The sequence below is a fragment of the Podarcis gaigeae genome (assembly GCF_964106915.1).
Source record: "Podarcis gaigeae genome assembly, chromosome: 6".
Lineage (NCBI taxonomy): Eukaryota > Metazoa > Chordata > Lepidosauria > Squamata > Lacertidae > Podarcis > Podarcis gaigeae.
Window position 1 is genome coordinate 99,018,813 of NC_139682.1, and position 20,025 is coordinate 99,038,837.

The window sequence follows — 20,025 nt, forward strand, 5'->3', positions numbered from 1 at the left end:
TTTGAGGTAAAGGGCCTAGAACATGATTTTTAAAATCCTGTCTCTTCACAGATTTCTTGATATTTTTTAAAGCCAGCAGTATGATGGAAAGCTCTGAAAACATATAAGGAACAGTTTTAACAGCACAATCCTAACCATGTCGACTCAGAATTTAATAGGACTTTTCATCTCCACCAAGCTAAGCAGTTGGCCCCTTATCTCTCTCGCCCTGACCTAGCCACTGTGATCCATGCAATGGTCACCTCCAGACTGGATTATTGTAACTCGCTCTACGTGGGGCTGCCCTTAAGACTGACCCAGAAACTCCAGCGGGTGCAGAATGCCGTGGCGAGACTCCTTATGGGGTCTTCGCTGCGAGATCACATTCATCCGGTATTATACCAGCTGCACTGGCTCCCGGTGGAGTACAGGATCAGGTTTAAGGTGCTGGTTTTAACCTTTAAAGCCCTATACGGCCTAGGACCCTCGTACCTACGGAACCGCCTCTCCTGGTATGCCCCACAGAGAAACCTACGGTCTGCAAATAATAACATCCTCAAGGTCCCAGGCCTCAGAGAGGTTAGGCTGGCCTCAACTAGAGCCAGGGCTTTCTCGGCTGCGGCTCCAATCTGGTGGAACGCTCTGTCACAAGAGACTAGGGCCCTGCGGGACCTGACATCCTTCCGCAGGGCCTGCAAGACAGAGTTGTTCCACCAGGCCTTTGGTCAGGGCGCAGCCTGACTCCCTCCTCTGGCAACCTGCTTAGAATCTTGCTTATTTAGTTGCCATTAATTTGATTTTAATTGATTTTTATAATGAAATATTTTTAGAATGTGTGAATATCTGATTGTTTGATTGTTGATTGTTGTTAGCCGCCCTGAGCCTGGCTTCGGCTGGGGAGGGCGGGATATAAATAAAATTTATTATTATTATTATTATTAACAATATTAAGGAGCATGAAGGCTGGAGGGCATTGAGAAAGTGACATGTTGGAGTCATGTCACTTCCATTTCTCTGTGTACTTTTCACTCTCTCCCCACCCATTGCAGACATGTGACTCCCAGAAGCTTGTTCTTGAGGAAAAGTGTTCCCTCATTCCTGATATGTAGGAACACATACTCCAGCACTGACAGAGATGTAGACGATAATAAAGTGAATGGAAATATGTTAGACAAAGTTGGCTTTGCTAACCCAAGGCACCCAAGACTAAAAATGATGCTGTCTAGTCTGCACTTGTGCAACATCACCCATAAGTTTGGTTTCAAGTCCAATATGATGGGAGAGCTTATGCTTTGCGTTCACGTTCCCCAGGGTGCCGTCCAGCACCTTGAGAATGTGCTTCCAGTTGGAGCAGGCCACCTTGGACACGTAGCAGTACAGGAAGCAGTGCTTGTCATTCACCAGGAGGTGCTTGAGTGCCATCCGTTGCTGCCGAGAGCTCCCACATGCGAGGTGCATCTGCTTAACCGCACGCAGAACGGATGGTCCGGTTGCAGATGTCACGCAGAACCTGCACAGCCATGTCCTCCACCCTGGCACTGCCACCACGCCTAGCCTGTGTAATAATAAAATTTAAGGTCATATAGATCAACACAGGATGACTGACCTGAAACCATTTTGACTCCCAAGCTGATCAAATGTTTTTTCTGCAAGGAGGGAGGCGGTCAGGGAGCCTTCCCATTGTCTCAGGAATTGAATAATCACCATTTCAAAGGGTGACAGACTACCAGGAAAGGCAATCAGATAAGGCATTATCAGATAACCTGGGAGACAGGAAAAACAACATTCAAATTTCTCTTGTGGACCACCTTTTCTGTGATGTAGGTATGTTTGTGGGGGATGGTCTTGGGTTACACCCCTTCTGTGATGTATGTATGGAGGGGTGGTCTTGAGTTCCAGGGCAGGGAATTTAAAGATCAATAAAGATCAGGCTCACTAGATGCGTTGCTTCTCAATATTCTCTGGTTGGCCTCTGTTATTTTCTCCTACCATTAGGGAACGCATGTAAGGACTCTATACGGGCTCTTGGATACCCCATTGGGGGAAAAGGGCAGATTTTGTTTACCACACCTGGAACTCGCCTCAGAAAGGGTGCAGCAGTGGGGGTTCCACCTCTGCCAGAATGCCCTTCTAGATCATCAGGAACAGGACGCTTGACACCAGGATCACACTGAACATCAGCATGGACTCGGCTTGCTGGGCGGCCTCAGGCTGGAGAGGCACGCGGGTGCTGGTGCCACTTGATGGTGAGCCTGCCAGCCTCAGCCCTGCTCTGGCCACCGCTGCCTGCAGAGGGCGCTTGGGCTGCGGGGCGGCTGGGCAGGACCTGCCCCCTGCTGCGCTTAGCGAGCAGGGCAGGCGTCAGGGCTGATGGGACTTGTAGTCCAAGGCCCCTCTAAGGCCCCGCAGGAGGGGCGAGGGCGGGAGGTTGGGAAGCGGCCACGTGAAGGCAGGCAGGCAAAGGGCGGCCTGCTCGGAGGCGTCTCCTCGAGGCCCTCCTAGGGAGGCGGAGCGGGAGGGAGGGAGGCGCCGGAGGAGACGTCAACGCGCAGTCCAGCGTCGCTTCCTCGAGAAATCGCCGCGAGCGCCCGCATTGGCTTTCGTTGCACCACGTGCTCCGGGTGCTGCCCTTCCATTGGACGCTTTCTCTCGCGCTCCGAAGGCGGCGTGTGGGCAAAGCGGTGCCTGGGTCGGCGCCTGCTGTTGCTCCGAGAAGGGCAAGAGCCGCCTCCCGCCGCGAGGGTCCCCGAGGAGCGGCGGCCGAAGGAGCAGCCGGGCGCCGGGAGAAGCGCCGCTCCAGTCCCTCGCTCGCGCGGGCGCCAGGTGAGCCTCAGGCCCCGCGGGGCCTCCGCCCCCCGCGCCCCTTCTCCCCCGAGGGGACTCGAGGCGCCGCTCTTGCCCGTCAGCCTCTCAGGAGTGGGCCGCCTCCCTCCCCGGGGCTTCGCCTGCTGTTGGTCGCCTGGAAGCCTCCTTGGGTCGCCTTGGGCAGGTGTCATAAGGAATAGTCATCCCATAAGGCCCCGTTTCTCTGAAATGCTCCCGCTCCGGTGCCTGCGGGGATCCGGAGAGCCTCGTGCCCTTGGAGCATCCCTGTGCTGAGCTTGGCTTTCCTGGTGCTGTAGTCCAAAGCGGCAGCACCAGTGTTAGTGAGGTTACAGGGAGCCAGGCAGAGAGCCGTCTCAGTAGTGTCGCCCGCTCTGTGGAGCAGCCTCCCCTCAGATGTCGAGGAAATAAACAGCTACCTGACTTTTAGAAGACATCTGATGGCAGCCCTGTATAGCGAAGTTTTTAATGGTTGAAGTTTTTAATATTCTATTGAGTTCTGCCCAGAGTAGCTGGGGAAACCCAGCACGATGGGCGGGATACAAATACATAATAATAATAATAATAATAATAATAATAATAATAATAATAATTATTATTATTATTCAGAAAAGCTAGGAGAAATGGCACCCTCAACCTAGGTTTCAGTCACCACAACAATACATACAGGCACATTTTTTTTAAACAATTACTAAACCAAATGAAGATGAGATGGGGGATTTAGCTAAAGATGGAATAAATGCTGTGCACAAAAGACAAGTTATTTTGGAACAAAGAATCAATCAAGTCTCCTTCACTGGAGGTTTTAAAACAGAGGTCGGATGGCTGTTTGTTATGGATGCTTTAGTTGAGATTCCTGCATTGCAGGGGGTTGGTCTAGATCAGGGGTTGTTCCATCAAGCACTGGTGGGTGGTAAGGAAATTTTACCATCAAGAAAGATGCATTAGTGTGCGGTAGGTATAAAAAGGTTGACTATGCATGGCCTAGATGACTTGGGGTCATTTCCAACTCTACAATTTTATGATTCTAAGTTGCAAAGCAGTTTCATTCCAGCAAAAGTAAAAACCAAACCTCTTTTACGCAATTAGAGCAGGTAGCTTACCAAAACCTTTATCTTCATAAATGTGTAAAAAAAACCCTTTGCATAGAGAATTTATGTGGTCCTTTTTGTGGTACTTGGAGGGTACAGGTCGTACAGTGAACAAGCACAGTGGGACTTAAGTTTAGGCATGTATGGGACAGTAACACCTATCCCTCGCAAGCGAAAAACAATCCATTTAACTGTGAAAGAGCTTTGTACAACAATGAAAGGGTTTTCTCTTCCTCAGCATATCAAAAGGAGCAAGTGGAAAGGGAACACTTCAGTTAGTGGCACTGCTCTCACCCAGTCACAGGAGATTTCGGTTGCAAACCACATGACTGTCGCAAGGGGGGCACTCACTCCTGAGTTGCAAAAAGCAACTGACGACTGGTTAATTTTGAACGCTGGGCGGGACGCAGATAAATTGCATGATAATGGCTTCCCCCAAAGTCTTTATTCTAACACTGCAATCCTGAACACACTTACTAGGGACAAGAATAAATGCTATTGAACAGAATGTGGTTTATTTCTGACAGAAGCATGCATAGTATTGTGCTGTACAATGAAGACCTCTGTAAGTGGTGAGGTTTTTTTTAGCCTTGATGTGTAATGTGTATTTTTTTCTTTGCTCTTTTAGGAAATGGATGGAGCCTTTTCTTCATGTTGAATGTCTACTTTTCAGACTGATTGCTAAACTACTATGGCAGGTCAAAGAGGAAATCACATGCAGTTCCTATCCCCCTTGTCTTCTTCCACGGTGAACTGTCATAAATCTCCATCATGTTCAAGTAAAATTCATAGTATTTGCATGGTGTCCGACTTTTTTTATCCAAACATGGGAGGAGTGGAAAGCCACATCTACCAATTGTCACAGTGCCTAATTGAAAGAGGACACAAAGTTATCATTGTCACTCATGCTTATGAAGACCGTAAAGGCATTCGTTACCTCACCAATGGACTGAAAGTCTATTATTTGCCATTAAGAGTTATGTACAACCAGTCTACTGCAACAACTCTCTTCCATAGCCTGCCTCTGCTCAGGTATATATTTGTACGTGAAAGAGTCACCATTGTCCATGCCCATAGTTCATTTTCTGCTATGGCTCATGATGCCCTGTTCCATGCCAAGACAATGCAACTACGGACAGTTTTTACAGACCATTCCCTTTTTGGATTTGCTGATGTTAGTTCAGTGCTTACAAACAAACTCTTGACTGTATCGCTATGTGATACAAACCACATAATATGTGTTTCTTACACTAGCAAGGAAAATACTGTGTTGAGAGCAGCACTGAATCCTGAAATAGTTTCTGTCATTCCCAATGCCGTTGATCCTACTGACTTCACTCCAGATGTATCTAGAAGGAACAAAAGCACAATAACTGTTGTTGTTGTCAGCAGGCTTGTATATAGAAAAGGTAATGAGATCCAAAATATACGTGTCACTTAATGTTGCTTCTTTCTAATGCTATAGAGTTGATCAGAAATTGCCTTTCTGTTTGTATCTACCTTTTAAATTTACTTAAGTTTTGCTGCATGATATTATGGCTGGTTTTATTATTATTTTATTATTTACTAAATTTGTCAGTTGTTTTATCTTACCCAGGGAAGCCCAAAGTGACTTACAGCCAAACAAAAAGACAATAAATCCCACGCAGATGCATTGAAACAAAGAGAATAGAGAAATACATTAAAAGCATCCCACCCACTTCTAAAAGGTCACAGATAGTTAAAGGCCAAAGACCTGGTTATAGAGGAAAGTTTCTGCCTGGCACCTAAATATTTTAAGACCTGGCAAGTATAAAATCCTGTTTAGATCTGTGGCAGACCGCATGCAGTTGCATGTGGATTCACATGCTGCTTGGCAGGAACTGCGTGGGGCTGCCAGTTTTAACAAGTGAAACTACAGGTGAGACTGCTGTGATATCATAGGATCATGATGACCTGAGCAAGAGCTATTGTTGTTGCAGGTAGAGGGTCTAGAAGAACGGTCATAATGCATACAGTTTGTTCTGTTCCTCCAAACATGCAAATACATAAAATAAAAAGGAATGTTGTGAGATATAGGGGTGCCTAAACCAAAAACCTAGGATAGACAACAAATTCAGAGCAAAGAGTAATAAAAAGGCATTGGCCCATTAACTCTTTCTCGCAGACATTTTTATCTTCAGCACTGGCACCAATGTTGTTGTTTTTTTCTGGGATGCTCAGGGATACGCTGTACCGGCACCATTTTTTTTTTTTTAGAAGAAAAATACTGACTGGCACAATGTTTTGCCTTTAATATATCTGCTGTTGTGTAAGTGTCACACTAAGATTGGGGAGCCAGTGTTGAAGTTCTTGCTCTGCCATGAAGCTCAGCATGACCCTGAGTCACGTCATCTCTCCGCCTGTACTGTTTCACGGGGCTTTTCGTAGTATAAAATGAGGCAAGGGAAAGCCATGCACAGCTCCTTGGAGGAAAGGCAGGATATGACTGCAATTAATTTAGGGGGAATGATTGTGAAAGTGCAGTGTGCTACCTTCCATTCACCAGTACAAGGCATCCACCTACACAATATCTAGTGCATTTTCCTTTTGGACTGTTGCCTCTGGGCTAGTAGTTTAGATACTAGTAGAGAATCCATCCCTGCTACCTTTTCTCTGTCAGTGGACTTTATTCCCTGCTGTTCCTGACAGTAGCCATGCCACCTCACTGCTTCCTGTCTTGTGTTACATGGGAGTAAGTTCTTCTGAACCCAGGAGGACTTTCTTTTGAGGAAACAGGTTTTCTAGTGCAACTGCTAGAAGAAAGTAATTGTTCAAGACACTTTATCTTCTCTTTCTCTTAAGTTTTGTTCTGCCTTATATATTCTCCATTAATCCTCCCTGCTTCTGTGGGTAGGACATATGATTGTTGTCTACTTCCCAATAAGCAGCTTTTGCACAAAGCTTTGCTTGTAGTGTAGCAGATACTTAGAAATCAGGTACCATGAGATCTCGCAGCAGTAATGAAAATTTTATGGAGTAAGATAAAGTTGAAGTAAATTTGTAAACTTCAGAAAATAAACTCTAAATCTGGTCACAGTAAAAAATCAAGGAACCCAATACAGTACACTATAGTTTTTTATTTGCAATTTTATTAACACAGTTTTTTGTCATTTTCTTTTGATGCTGACGTATGATGGGATGCTTTGTCAGGTAGATAAGTAACAAATCTGAAATACCAACTGCCTCTAAATATTATGTCTTCAGGTATAGATTTGCTTAGTGGTATAATTCCTGAACTTTGTCAGAAGTACCCAGATTTACATTTCTTAGTTGGAGGAGAAGGACCAAAAAGAATTGTATTAGAAGAGGTACGGGAAAGATACCAGCTGCATGACAGGTACTTGCCTTGCTCTTGTTTTAATACTGTTGTGGTGATTGAAGGGTCAAAGGAAGAATTGGGTGAGCATTGGGAGGAAGGTTGCAAGGGGGAGGTGCATATGGCTAATGAAATTTGCATATAATTTCCACCATCCTGCCAGATACTGAGCAGCACTTGGTAGCATGCTGTGATTTTTCTGGAACATTCTTGTTTTGGAAGAGTGCTCTCAATTCTGGCATATTATAAACTTACAAAATTCGTTTAGGTGAGTCACTCTTTTCCATGTATGCAGCTCAGTGCACATGGGGGTGGGGGGTGGCACACCAGTCTGATAATCCGCTGTGGATAATCCTCCAAATATGTAAATTTGTAATCTGGAAGGTGCTTGATGGTCAATCAGTATTCAGTTCTTCAAAATCTTTTCAAAATTGCTTTCTTGCTCAGTTTAAATAAGATGCCCAGTTATTTTCTTAAGATACTTGTATTTCTTCTATTCCTTGTTGGTCCACATTGAGCTTCTTCACTGAACTAGCCACTATAGCCCCAAAGTCTTGTTCCTAGTCATTCACCACCAGTCCAGATTACATTAGCATATACAGTCAAACTTTGGCTCCCAAACACCCCCATTTTGGAACATTTCGGCTCTCAAAAGCCGAAAACCCAGAAGTAAAAGTTCGGGTTTTTGAATGTTTTTCGGAAGCCGAACACCCAACACGGCTTCTGCTTGAGTGCAGGAGGGTCTTGCAGCCAATCAGAAGCCATGCCTCAGTTGTTGAACATTTTGGAAACCAAACGGGCTTCCAGAATGGATTACGTTTGACAACTGAGGTTTGACTGTATGTGAAGTTTGGATTTATTTTTTGCCATTTTACTGTCCATTCACCCAGTTTGGAGAAATCCTTCTGGAGCTCTTCACAGTCCCTTTTTGTTTTGTTCAGCTTGAACAACTTGGTATCATTAGCAAATTTGGCTACCTCCCTGCTCATTCCTAGCCCTTGATCATTTTTTGAGCAAGTTAAAAAGCAAATGTCATAACACTGATCCTTGGTGAACTCCCATTTTCTACATCACTCTTTTGAACGAACTGTCCTTTTAATTCTACAGTCTTCCTGTTTCTTAACAAAATACTGATCTGCAAGAGGACTTCTCCTCTTACCCCGTGAGCCTTTGGTGAGGGACTTTATCAAAAGTCAGCTCTTTACTTGGCACAAAAGTCTTAAAGTTGGCATTCCCTGGGGAAGAGTGTTCTATAAGCATAATTGCTCCTTTAGGAGGAAAGGCAGGGTACAAATTTAATAAAATAAAAAATTAAATGAATAAAACGGCAGCTAGTTGCCCATCTCTTTAGGCGAGTGAAAGTGGAAAAGGAAAAATGTATATATGGTCAAACCTCAGTTCCTGAACAGCTCCATTTTGGAATGTTTCAGCTCCCAAACCATTTCGGCTCCTGAATGGTTTTCGGAAGCTGAACATTCGATGCGGCTTCCGCTGAATGCAGAAAACTCTTGAAACCAATCGGAAGCTGCGCCTCAGTTTTCGAACATTTTGGAAGCCGAACGAGCTTCTGGAATAGATTATGTTCGACAACCGAGGTTTGACTGTATTGGCAAAGAGCAATCCTCTAAATAACCTGGCCCCAATATGTTTAGGGCTTTAAAAATTAATGCCAGGACTTAAAATCAGGCCCAGAAATGACATGGAAACTAGTGCAGATAACTGCATTGCTCTGTTTTGGGCCTGCTAAACTGTCTGCACCATTTTAAAAGTCAGCCTCACAGTACATGACAGTAATCCATTCTGGAGACTATCATAATGGATACCCATCACAAAGTTTTCTCTATGTGGTGTCATTAAATGTTGGCTGAATTATGCCCGTTATGGATTGTATCTGAATGTGTGAACCAATGCCATTTAAAAGCATTGTGGAGCTTGTTTTGATATGCAGTCCAGCCCATCAGTGTCAGTAGTGTAAATAGCTAAGAAAGTTCATAAGCCACAAAATTAGTGATATTGACAAGTGCTTACGTTTGTCATCATACACATGGTTACCTTTAAAACCTTGTTTTCTCTAATTGCATGCAGAGTCCGTCTCCTGGGAGCCTTAGAACATCAGGATGTTAGAAATGTCTTGGTTCAGGGACACATTTTTCTCAACACTTCTCTCACCGAAGCATTTTGCATGGCAATTGTGGAAGCTGCCAGTTGTGGTTTACAGGTAAAAACAGTTTCCTTGTTTAGAGAGACTAGTTGGACATTTTCTTAATAACATAATATACAACTACGCATTAACAAGCAGACTTTTGAATAACATATCTGACAGAAGTGTTTACACTTATAACTACAAGTTCTTTGGAAATGAAGAATCAGTTTGCATGGGACTTACAACTTGATTGTCAGTTCTCTGTATTCATTATGTAGAATTTTAACATAACTGGCTTGCATATTTCAGGAATGCAAGGTGTGTTTGAACCTTGATTATTTGTCTTATTCTCATCTTTGATTCAGAAAGCAGCATTTGGACAACTGAAGACTCAATCATTATCCTTAAAAAAATTCATTGACAGCTTTAAACATTAGATCGCCACATTGTGTATCTAGTGAAGGAGAGATTATTCTACAGTTTAGCAATATAGGAGAAAGAAAAACAATATAAAATGAAAATGTTGAGGTAAAAGATTGAATTAAATCAAATTTTATTTTGGTTCATTTGGAAGAAGATCACTCACTGTTTGGATTAAATTTTAAAAAAATCATTTTGAGTCTCTGGATGTTCTCAAGTAATTACAGACTTCCATGTTTTCTGTCGTGGCTGCTAGATTAAGCTAGGCAGAAAAGAGTGCAAGTCGCAAGCACTGCTGAAACTGACCAGGAGGAATGATAGATTCCTAACTGGCTCTTTTTATTCTAGTAATGTTTGGCTGGCATAGACCAAGGAATGGGTGAGGAGCAATCCAGCTCATCTATTCATTGGTTCTGCCTGCTGCAGGTTGTTGAGATGGTGCTTCTACAGCAAAGGGAAGGAGTTTGGTTTCTCCTCCTTGCATCTCTCTGAAGCTGCAGGGAGGCTGGAGTCTGAAGTCTCTGGACTCTTTGGTATCCTTCAGCCCTGCAGAACTTTGGGAGAAGCCCTCTCTCTGTTTCTCAGGGGTGTGACTGCTCACAGCTCCAGTGGGATAATGAACCCTGAAAGGTGCATTTCCGCCTTTGTCACATAGATCTCAATTTATGATCCACCAGCTATGTATTGTGTCCTGCCAGGTGATTGATAAACCGCCCCTTCTGGCTATTGCAGGAAGACATAAAAAATGTAGCCTCTAGGAACTGCTATGCATATCTGTTGTGCTGCTCAGTTTTGAGAATTAGTCTTGGTTTCCAGACCCTTGGTCATCTTGGTTGCCCTCCTCTGCACATGTCCCAGCTTGTCGACATCCTTCAATTGTGGCACCCAGAATTGGACAATGTATTCCAAGGCAGACCAAGGCAGAGTAGAGTAGGATTACGACTTCCCTTGATCAGGACGTTATACATTTGTTGATGCTGCTGCATCATACGGTTGACTTACATTAAGCTTGTGGTCCTTTAATCTCCCTATCTTCAAAGGTAGAGAGTAATAACAAGGTTTATGTTTTGCCTATTGTTAATCACAGCATAATTATCTTGTTGTATTGTCAGCAGTCAATGACTAGCCAGCCAGCTTTTCTCCTGGAAGTCCCACATCCACTCTATCCTCAAAAAGACTGAAGGAAGCTGATAGCAAAAATAAAAATATGGATTTATAATGTCAAAACGCCACCTTCAATCTAATACAAAAGAGCAAAATTAAAACAGCCTGTCTAATGGATTTGTAAGATATTAGTACTGGTGGAGGGTGCTTGGACAAGAGGTGACCTGTTTTGACAACGGGGCGGGGGGTCAAAGGAGAGAGAAATGGCGCTGAATCAAAGTGTCTCCTTTCTTGAGGAGTTTCCACAGTCATGAGTCTCCTTGTGTAATTTTGGGCCATTCATATACTCTTCATCTGATTTACCTCACAGTGTTGCTATAAGGATAAAAGTTGAGATAGAAGCTGAGAAGGCCATTTATGCCACCTAGATGGAAGGGCAAGACAACACATTTATTTATACATTTACAGCTGATCATTTGGAGGTGAAACATTCATTACTGTGTTGTATTATTGATTTGAAACCTAAATTGCCTGATAAGTATAATATGAATTTTCCTGCTATTTTAGGTGGTGAGTACAAGGGTTGGTGGGATTCCTGAGGTGCTGCCAGATAATTTTATAATCTTATGTGAACCTTCCGTGAAATCTCTCTGTAATGGTTTGGAAAAGGCAATTCGTCAACTGAAGTCAGGATCGCTTCTGTCTTCAGAAATAATACACAACAACGTTAAAACTTTCTATACTTGGAAGGATGTTGCAAAGAGAACTGAAAAAGTAGGTACACTTCCATATTCTGAGACCCATTATATTTTCCTGGTCTTTGTTTTAGTGTAGGGGGGGAAACCTGTGGCCCTCCAGGTGTTGCAATGCCCATCAGCCCCCAAAAGCGTGCTCAGTGGTCAGGATGGTGGCAATGGCAGCCCAGCAGCATCTGAAGGGTCAAAGGTTCAGCAGGGAGGCTTGAGTATTTTTCAGAGTGGAGGGTGAGCAGCTCTACAAATATGTTGTTTTTATGTCATACTTTGTTGTGATATTACGTAACAGAAATAAGTTCTCAAATTCCTTGTGCTGGTAGCATAATTTGCAAGCTTCATTAAAATTGCCTTCACTTGGGCCCTTGCATAACATCTCCTAGTTGTTTCACTATTTAGCTTGTTGGTGTGGAAATCCTTCTAACTAACAGTCTTTACTAGATACTCCTAACTTGTTTCCACCAGAAACCTTCACATACATTGTACTCTGTACTGGAGCAACTCTAGTCAGATGAGTAAATTCTCCTCCTCCCCTAGATGCAATGTTATTGAGAATCAAGAGCCTCCCCTTGCAAAACAGTCTGTGGACCTGCTGCTGAGAGAGAGCTGCTGCCTATGGACCTCTTTCTGAGATCTCTCCTAAGCCCCACAAGTGCTTGTGCATATGCAGAAGTACACCCTGTATTGGACTTAGAATATAATCAGCCTTATAAGCAGATGTCTTGCCTATTAGATGATGCAATCTAAACATTGCAGACAACCCTCATGTATTCCCCCCCTTTCTTTCTTAGGTGTATGACAGAGTGGCAGGTGAAACTGTATTACCAATGGGCAAACGACTTGACAGACTAATCTCTCACTGTGGCCCAGTGACCGGCTGCATTTTTGCTCTTTTTGCTGTGCTCAGCTTTCTTTTCCTGATCCTCTTGAGGTGGCTGACACCAGATTACCTTATTGATGTTGCAATAAATGCTACAGGAGAAAACGGGGCATGGACTCGACAGTATTTCCCCAATAAAAACAAAAAAGAGAAGACTTCGTTCTGTTAAAGGTGCTAACAAACAGGACTGCATTCTCCTATGGTCTAGCATTGGCTGTTAGATTTACATTTGCCAAGCAATGTTTTTATAAATTATTGGACAATTTTTCTTGATCTTTGGAAAGAAGATGTTCTACCTCAGATTAGGATAGTCTAAAATGGCTTAGGATAGTTATGCTTGCCAAGACCTGCCACAATAGCTGATCACATTTCTTTCAACCTGAATGATTTTGTCTAAATATGGAGAATCTCATTGTGGCAATTACTGAAAGAAAGACTTGGGTGAATAGGTGGAATTTTACTGCTTTCCCTATTTTTAATATCCTTACCTTCCCCCAAGCCTTAAAGATGAACCTTCTGTTCCAGCGCAAACCAAGTGGAGATCAAAATTGTAACTCTAGGGTCAGACACCAATGTGAGACACAGGTCCCATAGAGGAGATTGGACTGAATCTTTCTTTAGGTTTCTTGGGCACTAATGAACAGTATGAAAATAAGCATATTTTAATTTTTTGCATGCTTTCCTGAATATACATTTTAAAATGTCTTCTTTGGAAGAAGTTGCTTCTTGCTGGTGTTACAATTTACTTTTTATGGTTTTGTTCAGACACATCTGGAAACTGCTTTCATGCTGCACGGATAAGCCCAAGAGAGCCTCCCTATCTCCAGGGTGCAACAAGGAGAAGGTTGGAAGCTTCTGCTTTTATGTAAAAAAGAACAACAACAACCCAAAACCTATGGTTCCCCTTTATGGATAAACCTGGGGGATTGTTATTCTGAGTTATTCAAACCATAGTTTGTTGAAATAAACCAGGATCAACCATGGTTTCAGATCCTGGTTTGTTAACTAGTGCAATTCTATCCAGCTCTGAGAAATCCAAATGGTTTACTCCCAAATCCGTTTGCATAGGATTATAAAATATGGCAGAAATAAACCATTGTTCCCTAAATTCATTAATTACAGGGAACTGTGGTTTGCTTTAAAGTAGAATTGGAACCTTCCAATTTCTTCATCATGCACCTGGCTTCCCAGTTTATCTGAACTGTCCCTATGTTTTGGCTATTTTGTTATTTTTAACATCCCATTACAATATTGATATGACAATCAACACTTTTCTCTGTGCTTTGGGGTCTTGGTGTTTAATTTGTCTCTCTGTGGCTCCTAGCTGCTTCCTGCTTTAATGGTAGCAGGCAGACACCACTGGAAGAAGTCCCCACAGGGACTGAATATGAGTAAAATGCAAATCAGTTTAGAACCTAGTTGCTTAGTATTTTTAAGGGTGGCTCTTTTTCTTGGCTGTGAAAGTATGAAAGCAAAATTAAGAGATCATGTATGAATAATGATTACTGCATGTGCTGGATATGTGCTTCTGGAGGGGGGGACTGTATGGATGTTGTAAGGTACAAGTGCCGAGGTTTTTAATTCATTCATTCATTCATTCATTCATTCATTCATTCATTTTAATATCCTGTTTATTGTCCATGCGTCTTTTCTGCCAACTTCTTCAGCTTAAAGCTACCTTCCTGTGTATCCTTATTGGGGAATAAAAGGTAAAAGACCCCTGGACGGTTAAGTCCAGTCAAAGGTGACTATGGGGTACGACACACATCTCGCTTTCAGGCTGAGGGAGCTGGCGTTTGTCCACTGACAGCTTTCCAGGTCATGTGGCCAGCAGGACTAAACTGCTAGGTTGGTGCAACGGAACACTGTGATGGAAGCCAGAGTGCATGGAAATGCCGCAGCAGTACCTATTTATCTACTTGCACTGGTATGCTTTCGAACTGCTAGGTTGGCAGGAGCTGGGACAGAGCAACAGGAGCTCACCCCGTTGCGGGGATTCGAAAAGCCAACCTTCGATCAGCAAGCCCAAGAGGCTCAGCGCCACCCGTGTCTCTCTGCCAACCTAGCAGTTTTAAAGCATGCCAATGCAAGTAGATAAATAGGTACCGCTTCGGCAGGAAGGTAAACAGCATTTCTGTGCGCTAGCCATCTGTTGACAAATGCCAGCTCCCTTGGCCTGAAAGCGAGATGAACCTCACACCCCCAGAGTCGTCTGCGACTGGACTTAACTGTTCAGGGGTCCTTTGCCTTTACCTATTGGGGAATAAGTTAAGTGGGACCTAGTGGCTGCGTTCACATTTAATGCTAAGCCAGAAAATATGAATTCCTACTTTGCTTCTGCCTTCTGCAAGTGGGGAAACCAAACCACAAAGTGGTTGGCTTAGTATGTCATCCAAACCTGGAATCATAGTTGTTTCCCACAAACAAACCACGGTTGCCATGACTTCAAGTTGGCTAGTGGTCATGATTTGTTTGAGTTCAAATGTCACAGGAAACCATACCCTCCATGGTTTATTTTCCTGAAGCAGGAATGCCTGTATCAGTGCCTAGCTTGAAGTTTAATCCCTAGTGGTTTAATAAACTTTCCTTTCTGGCTTCGCATTACATGCAAACACAGCCTGTGGAACCTGATTCCAAGTAAACATGCAGAGAAGTGAGAAGTTGACAGGTTTGTAAAGACAATTGGAAATCATTAAGGAATTGAAACATACCTTCAGTTCACACAAATAGGCAAATGTTTTAAGCAAAGTATTTTCCTCTATTTTCAGTGTATTAGTACAAAGTTTTTGCATCCCTCAGGTGCATGCATGTACTTTTATATGGGGTGAGGTGAAGGGGTTGGTGCTACAGGCTTGCTTAAGGTGGCATTTGGTGGCTTACAAAAAGAACTTGCACAAGTTAGACCAACTGTCAAACAAAATTGGAAGCTGAAAATTTGCATCTCTTACTGATATTACACATTGGTGAATGCAATGTTAATGTGACTTACCAGCTTTTATCTTGATCACCAGTACTCAAATGGCATTCCTATTTCCTTATGTCATAGAATTGCTTTAATAGCTGAAAATTCTAATTTTTTATTTTCACTATTGTAAGGCACTCCAGTTTCCCTGTAGTGTGAGATACTGAGTGAGCAAGGTTAAATCATTTTGTAATTTTACACATTTTTTCTGTTTGGGAAACACAGGTAGGAAAGAGGCACAATTTTTCAATCTAGTCAATAGGCTATCAAAGGGATGTAGAGGCTTTTTGGAAGTGATCTTAGTCCATGCTATTTTCCATATGGCAAGTGTTCTATCACCAGTCGGGATTAAAAAAAAATATTTTATTAAAGTTTGTAAAAGAATACAAAGATTAATATCAGATATCTTTTTATCAGGGTAAAAAACTAATCTAAATAAAAACAGACAAAAAAAAGTGGGGGGGGGGAGAAGAGAACTCCTAACTTCTCAGGAGTTAGGTTCCAATTTTACATCATTTTGTAATAACTCTCTTTTAAATCACAACGCAATGTGTATTTTAACCATTTAGTCCACATTTGTTCCTGTTTCATCTGTATATTAGAACCATTTCTTTTGCCCATTTAATCATGCATTATTTAACTTGTTTTTCTTGCATTTCAAATTTCAACTAAGTTTATATATTTCTGCAATAACATGTTTGTCATCTGTATGCAATTGTATTTAAATATCTGTCTTTTTTTGTTCTATACCAAAAGTCTTATTATCCAACTTAAATATTTCTGTTAATTGTAAATGAGAAAACAGTTGGAGGCCATAACCTTTCACTGTTTACTGTCCCCTTGTTTTAATTGTACAGTCTCCTTGATTCCACATTTTTCTCTCTACTGTCCTGTATTGGGGAGACCACGTCATTCCAGTCTCCCATAAGGCACAAATTTTCATATGAAAAGTCCATCAACCTGTCCACAAGTTCTTTATAAAATACAGATTTCTCTTCATTTGGGGCATAAATGCCTACAACCAAAGTTTCAATCTCTTAGATAATAATTTCCACCCCAACCTATCTACCTTGTTCATCGGAAAATACCAGTTTGAGGCAAAATCGGGAATGTATATATAGAACTCCATTTTTTCTTCAGTCCTGCAGGGATAGATTCCTCACCTATTTTCTTTTAATCAAATATTTTATATCCCTTTTCTTGATATGTGTCTCTTGTGAACAAATTAGATTCAGTTTCATTTGTTTTCAGACCAATAACTTTTTTCTCTTTTGAGGAGCATTTGCTCTGTTTATATTTCACATTAAATATTTGAAATCCACATCTGGGCAGATTATTTTGTCAAGTCTGTACTTACAGCTCCCAGTTCTGTTCCTTCAGTCTCATCGCTTTACATAACTGCCACACCTAGTTTAAATTTCTCTTGCTTTCTGTACTGAATCTAGTCAATATCTGTGATGTTTAAAGGTGAAAGTCACTCCCTCTGGTGTGTTCCATCTAAATTGGATTCTTTTCTGCATAAGTTTACTTGACTTTCTTTTATGCGGTGTCGTCTGTGGGATTTCTTTCAGTACAATCACATCTATATTGTCAATTTTCAACCTAGTCTCAAAATGCTGCTGCAGGACTTTGTCTCTAATTTTCTTTCTAACAGATTGGACCAGAATATCTCTTGGCACCTTTCTTAGCTTTGCAAAACGTGAATTACTTCTGTAGATTTTGTCTGTTTCTGCCTCCAAATCATCCATAGTCTTTTCCAAAAAGCATGCCAGGGAATTAATGACTTTAACCCTAATATCTTCACCCTTCTCTTCAGGAATTGTTCTAAATCATAGGTAGAACTCTTTGTCTCCCAATTCTAATAATGCCAAATTATCCAAATTTCTTTCTATCTCTGTCTGACTTCCCAGAATTTCCACTTTATCATTTAATTGCTTCATTTCTCCAGACAGTTGCATATAAAAGGCTTCTATTTTATTAACAGCCCCTTCCTAACCATGTCAAATGTTCACCTGTTTTTTAATTCAAAATGCCCGTGTCCTTTTAAATTGCCTTTATGATTTCATTTTTAATTTCATTCATCTCTGCTTTAAGAGATTTTGCCTGTTTCAGCACCATCTGCTGTATGTAGAAGAGTCTGTTCCATGTCTTATCAGATGATAGTGAAATAGTGATAAATAGTGTGTATGCTGAAAATGTCAAAGAAGCAGCAACATTATTTGTTTTCATTAGAGGAGACTCCTCACTCACATGGAGGTTGCATTCTGGGGCCCCACACACATAAGTAAGATGCTTGTTTTCTGTCTCCCCCACTTTTGCTTGGAAGGGTAAGAGGGGAACAAGGGGCAGCGGAGACCCTCTTCCTCCCTTCTCGCCCTCAATCTCACAAGGAAGGGCAGGGAAGCTGTGCAACTCAGCCGGCTGCAAGTAACAACTTCCCTCCCATCAGCTGTTGAGCGGACGAGCAGAGTGCGGCAGCAGAGAGCGCTCCCGCCTGCCATTGTGGAACCAAGGACGGTGCATGGTTGGCTCACATGGAAATCAATGGCAGAAGGACAACGCATTAAGGGGGAAAGCTGCCATGAAATGAATCTGAAAAATCTTAGAATGAAAGGACAGAAATTGTGGCATCAAGGAAGCCATTTTATTTGTATGCCACTTTCCAGAGTTAAAACCATGCTCAAGGTGGCTTACAACATACAGTACGCCCACAACCTACGTGCATTTGTGCACATTCAGCTTTACATGTAGGGCAAAAAAATAAAAAAGGGGATGGGGTTGGGGGGAAATGACTTTGACATTGCAGCCCACCATTGAACCCAATGTGTTTTTGATATACACTATTTTGGCTTTAGGCGCAAGACCCTGGAATGTAACTCCCACATAAATTGTGGGTTTATTGTATTAAAAAAACACCTAACTACAGACATACCAAAAGTAGTCATAAACAATAAACAAAACATCAAAAATTACACAACCAAATTGGAACAATTTCCACATAAATGATAAGATCCAAAATAAAGATACAAAAAATTAACAGAAACAAGAGCAACAACCCACCCCCAGCACCACACAGCCACTAAGCAACACCCCAGGCCAAAAGTCTGTTCAAGGCCAGGCCAGGTGGGAAAAGACCTGCAAGGCAGGAAGCAGGTCTTCCAGGACTCTCAGCTAAGTTCCATAGCTACAGGTTGGGTGAATGCACTGCATGATTCATGAGTCAGCAAGAAGCAGGGCTGGAAAATGCTAACCTTTCTGCCTAGCAGGGCTTTTTTGGAGTCAGAACTCTCTGGAACGCTGTTCCGGCATAAACTTGCCCGCTGCACCTCTGATTCACAAGAAGACCCTCCCTGGAGTTCAAAGGGGACATCCTCTGGACTCCAGAGAGGGTGTTCTTGTGAGCCAGAGGTGCAGTGGAGCTTTGATGAGGCTCTTCAGCCTCCCTGTGCATCTGCTCTGCAAAACACCCTGTCCCCCCTGCTTGTGTGTGCAAGCCAGAGAGGCAGGGCTTCTCTGTGCACTGGCAGAGCTGATGCATGTGGACTCCTAGTACAAAGGTCTGTTTGCGATGAGTTCCTGCACCATTTTTTCCCTAGAAAAAAGCCCTGCTGTCTAGTATGTCTGTTTCATACTAGTAGGTAGGACTTTCTCTTTGAGGAAATAGGTGTTACCCTTAGAAAGATCAGGTCCAAGGGTCATGACATGTATGTGGAAAATGCCCAAAGATTCCTCTGCTGCTAAGAATGCACAAAATGAATTGGCTCCCATAATGAACTAAACAGATGCTATAATGTGTCACTCCACAAGGTGGAAGCATTTTTCTTTTTTCCTGCATTAGTAATAAATGTGCACTAAAAGAATGTCAGTTACCTTTCAGTTTAACACAGTTGGTCAAACTGCCAGAAAGGAACAAGCCCAGTGATAGTATTATAAATAAAGAATAGTAGCATCTTGAATGTTGTGTTCCATGTTGGACTGAAAAATAGTTGGGGGGCTGTCTCCCACTTGTTTTGGCTTCTGGGAGCTACATCTAATGGAGGGCTGCTTTTTCTGCAATACTTGTATGCGCAAGATGGCTAGGAACCAGAGTGGGCTCCCTTTTCCTTCCCATCCCTTAGATGTTAATCCAAGTCATGTAAACAATTGCCCTCCAATATTAGCTTAGGTCTAGGTAAATTTGTGCAGCCCACTGCTAGCTTGAACAGCAACAACACAACTGGCATATATTATTTTATCAATTATATTTTTAAATATATATATAACAAATCTAAGAAACAAAAGATAAAGTAAACGTGTTCCTAAAGTATCTAACGAAGGCCAATTGCATCATGATCTATTACCAAATGAAATGAACTACGGTAGGCACCAAGCACAGGGGGAGGGGAGAAGCTTAGCAGGGCCTTAAGTATTGTCATAAGATTGGGGAGGGGCAGACTCCCTATAACCTCTAGATTCAGTAGAGGGTTAGAATTGGATCAAACTCATAAATTCATGGGTTAAGCAAAGTTTGGTTAAAAGTACAGTGGTGCCCCGC

At 42.4% G+C, this 20,025-nt stretch overlaps 1 protein-coding gene across 2 annotated transcripts; it reads left to right on the forward strand.

Moving 5' to 3' along the window:
• The first annotated feature begins 2,621 nt into the window (after positions 1 to 2,621).
• On the forward strand, positions 2,622 to 13,421 carry PIGA (phosphatidylinositol glycan anchor biosynthesis class A). 2 transcript variants are annotated; one of them, XM_083743924.1, is made up of 7 exons: positions 2,622 to 2,802; positions 4,522 to 5,302; positions 7,119 to 7,251; positions 9,316 to 9,448; positions 11,465 to 11,671; positions 12,441 to 12,700; positions 13,295 to 13,421. In XM_083743924.1, exons 2-6 carry the CDS (start codon positions 4,585 to 4,587, stop codon positions 12,696 to 12,698), a joined length of 1,449 nt encoding a protein of 482 aa, XP_083600050.1. In that variant the 5' UTR covers positions 2,622 to 2,802; positions 4,522 to 4,584; the 3' UTR covers positions 12,699 to 12,700; positions 13,295 to 13,421. The 2 variants fall into 2 exon arrangements, with proteins under 2 accessions (XP_083600050.1, XP_083600051.1); XM_083743925.1 differs by lacking the exon at positions 12,441 to 12,700.
• Positions 13,422 to 20,025: the final 6,604 nt, after the last annotated feature.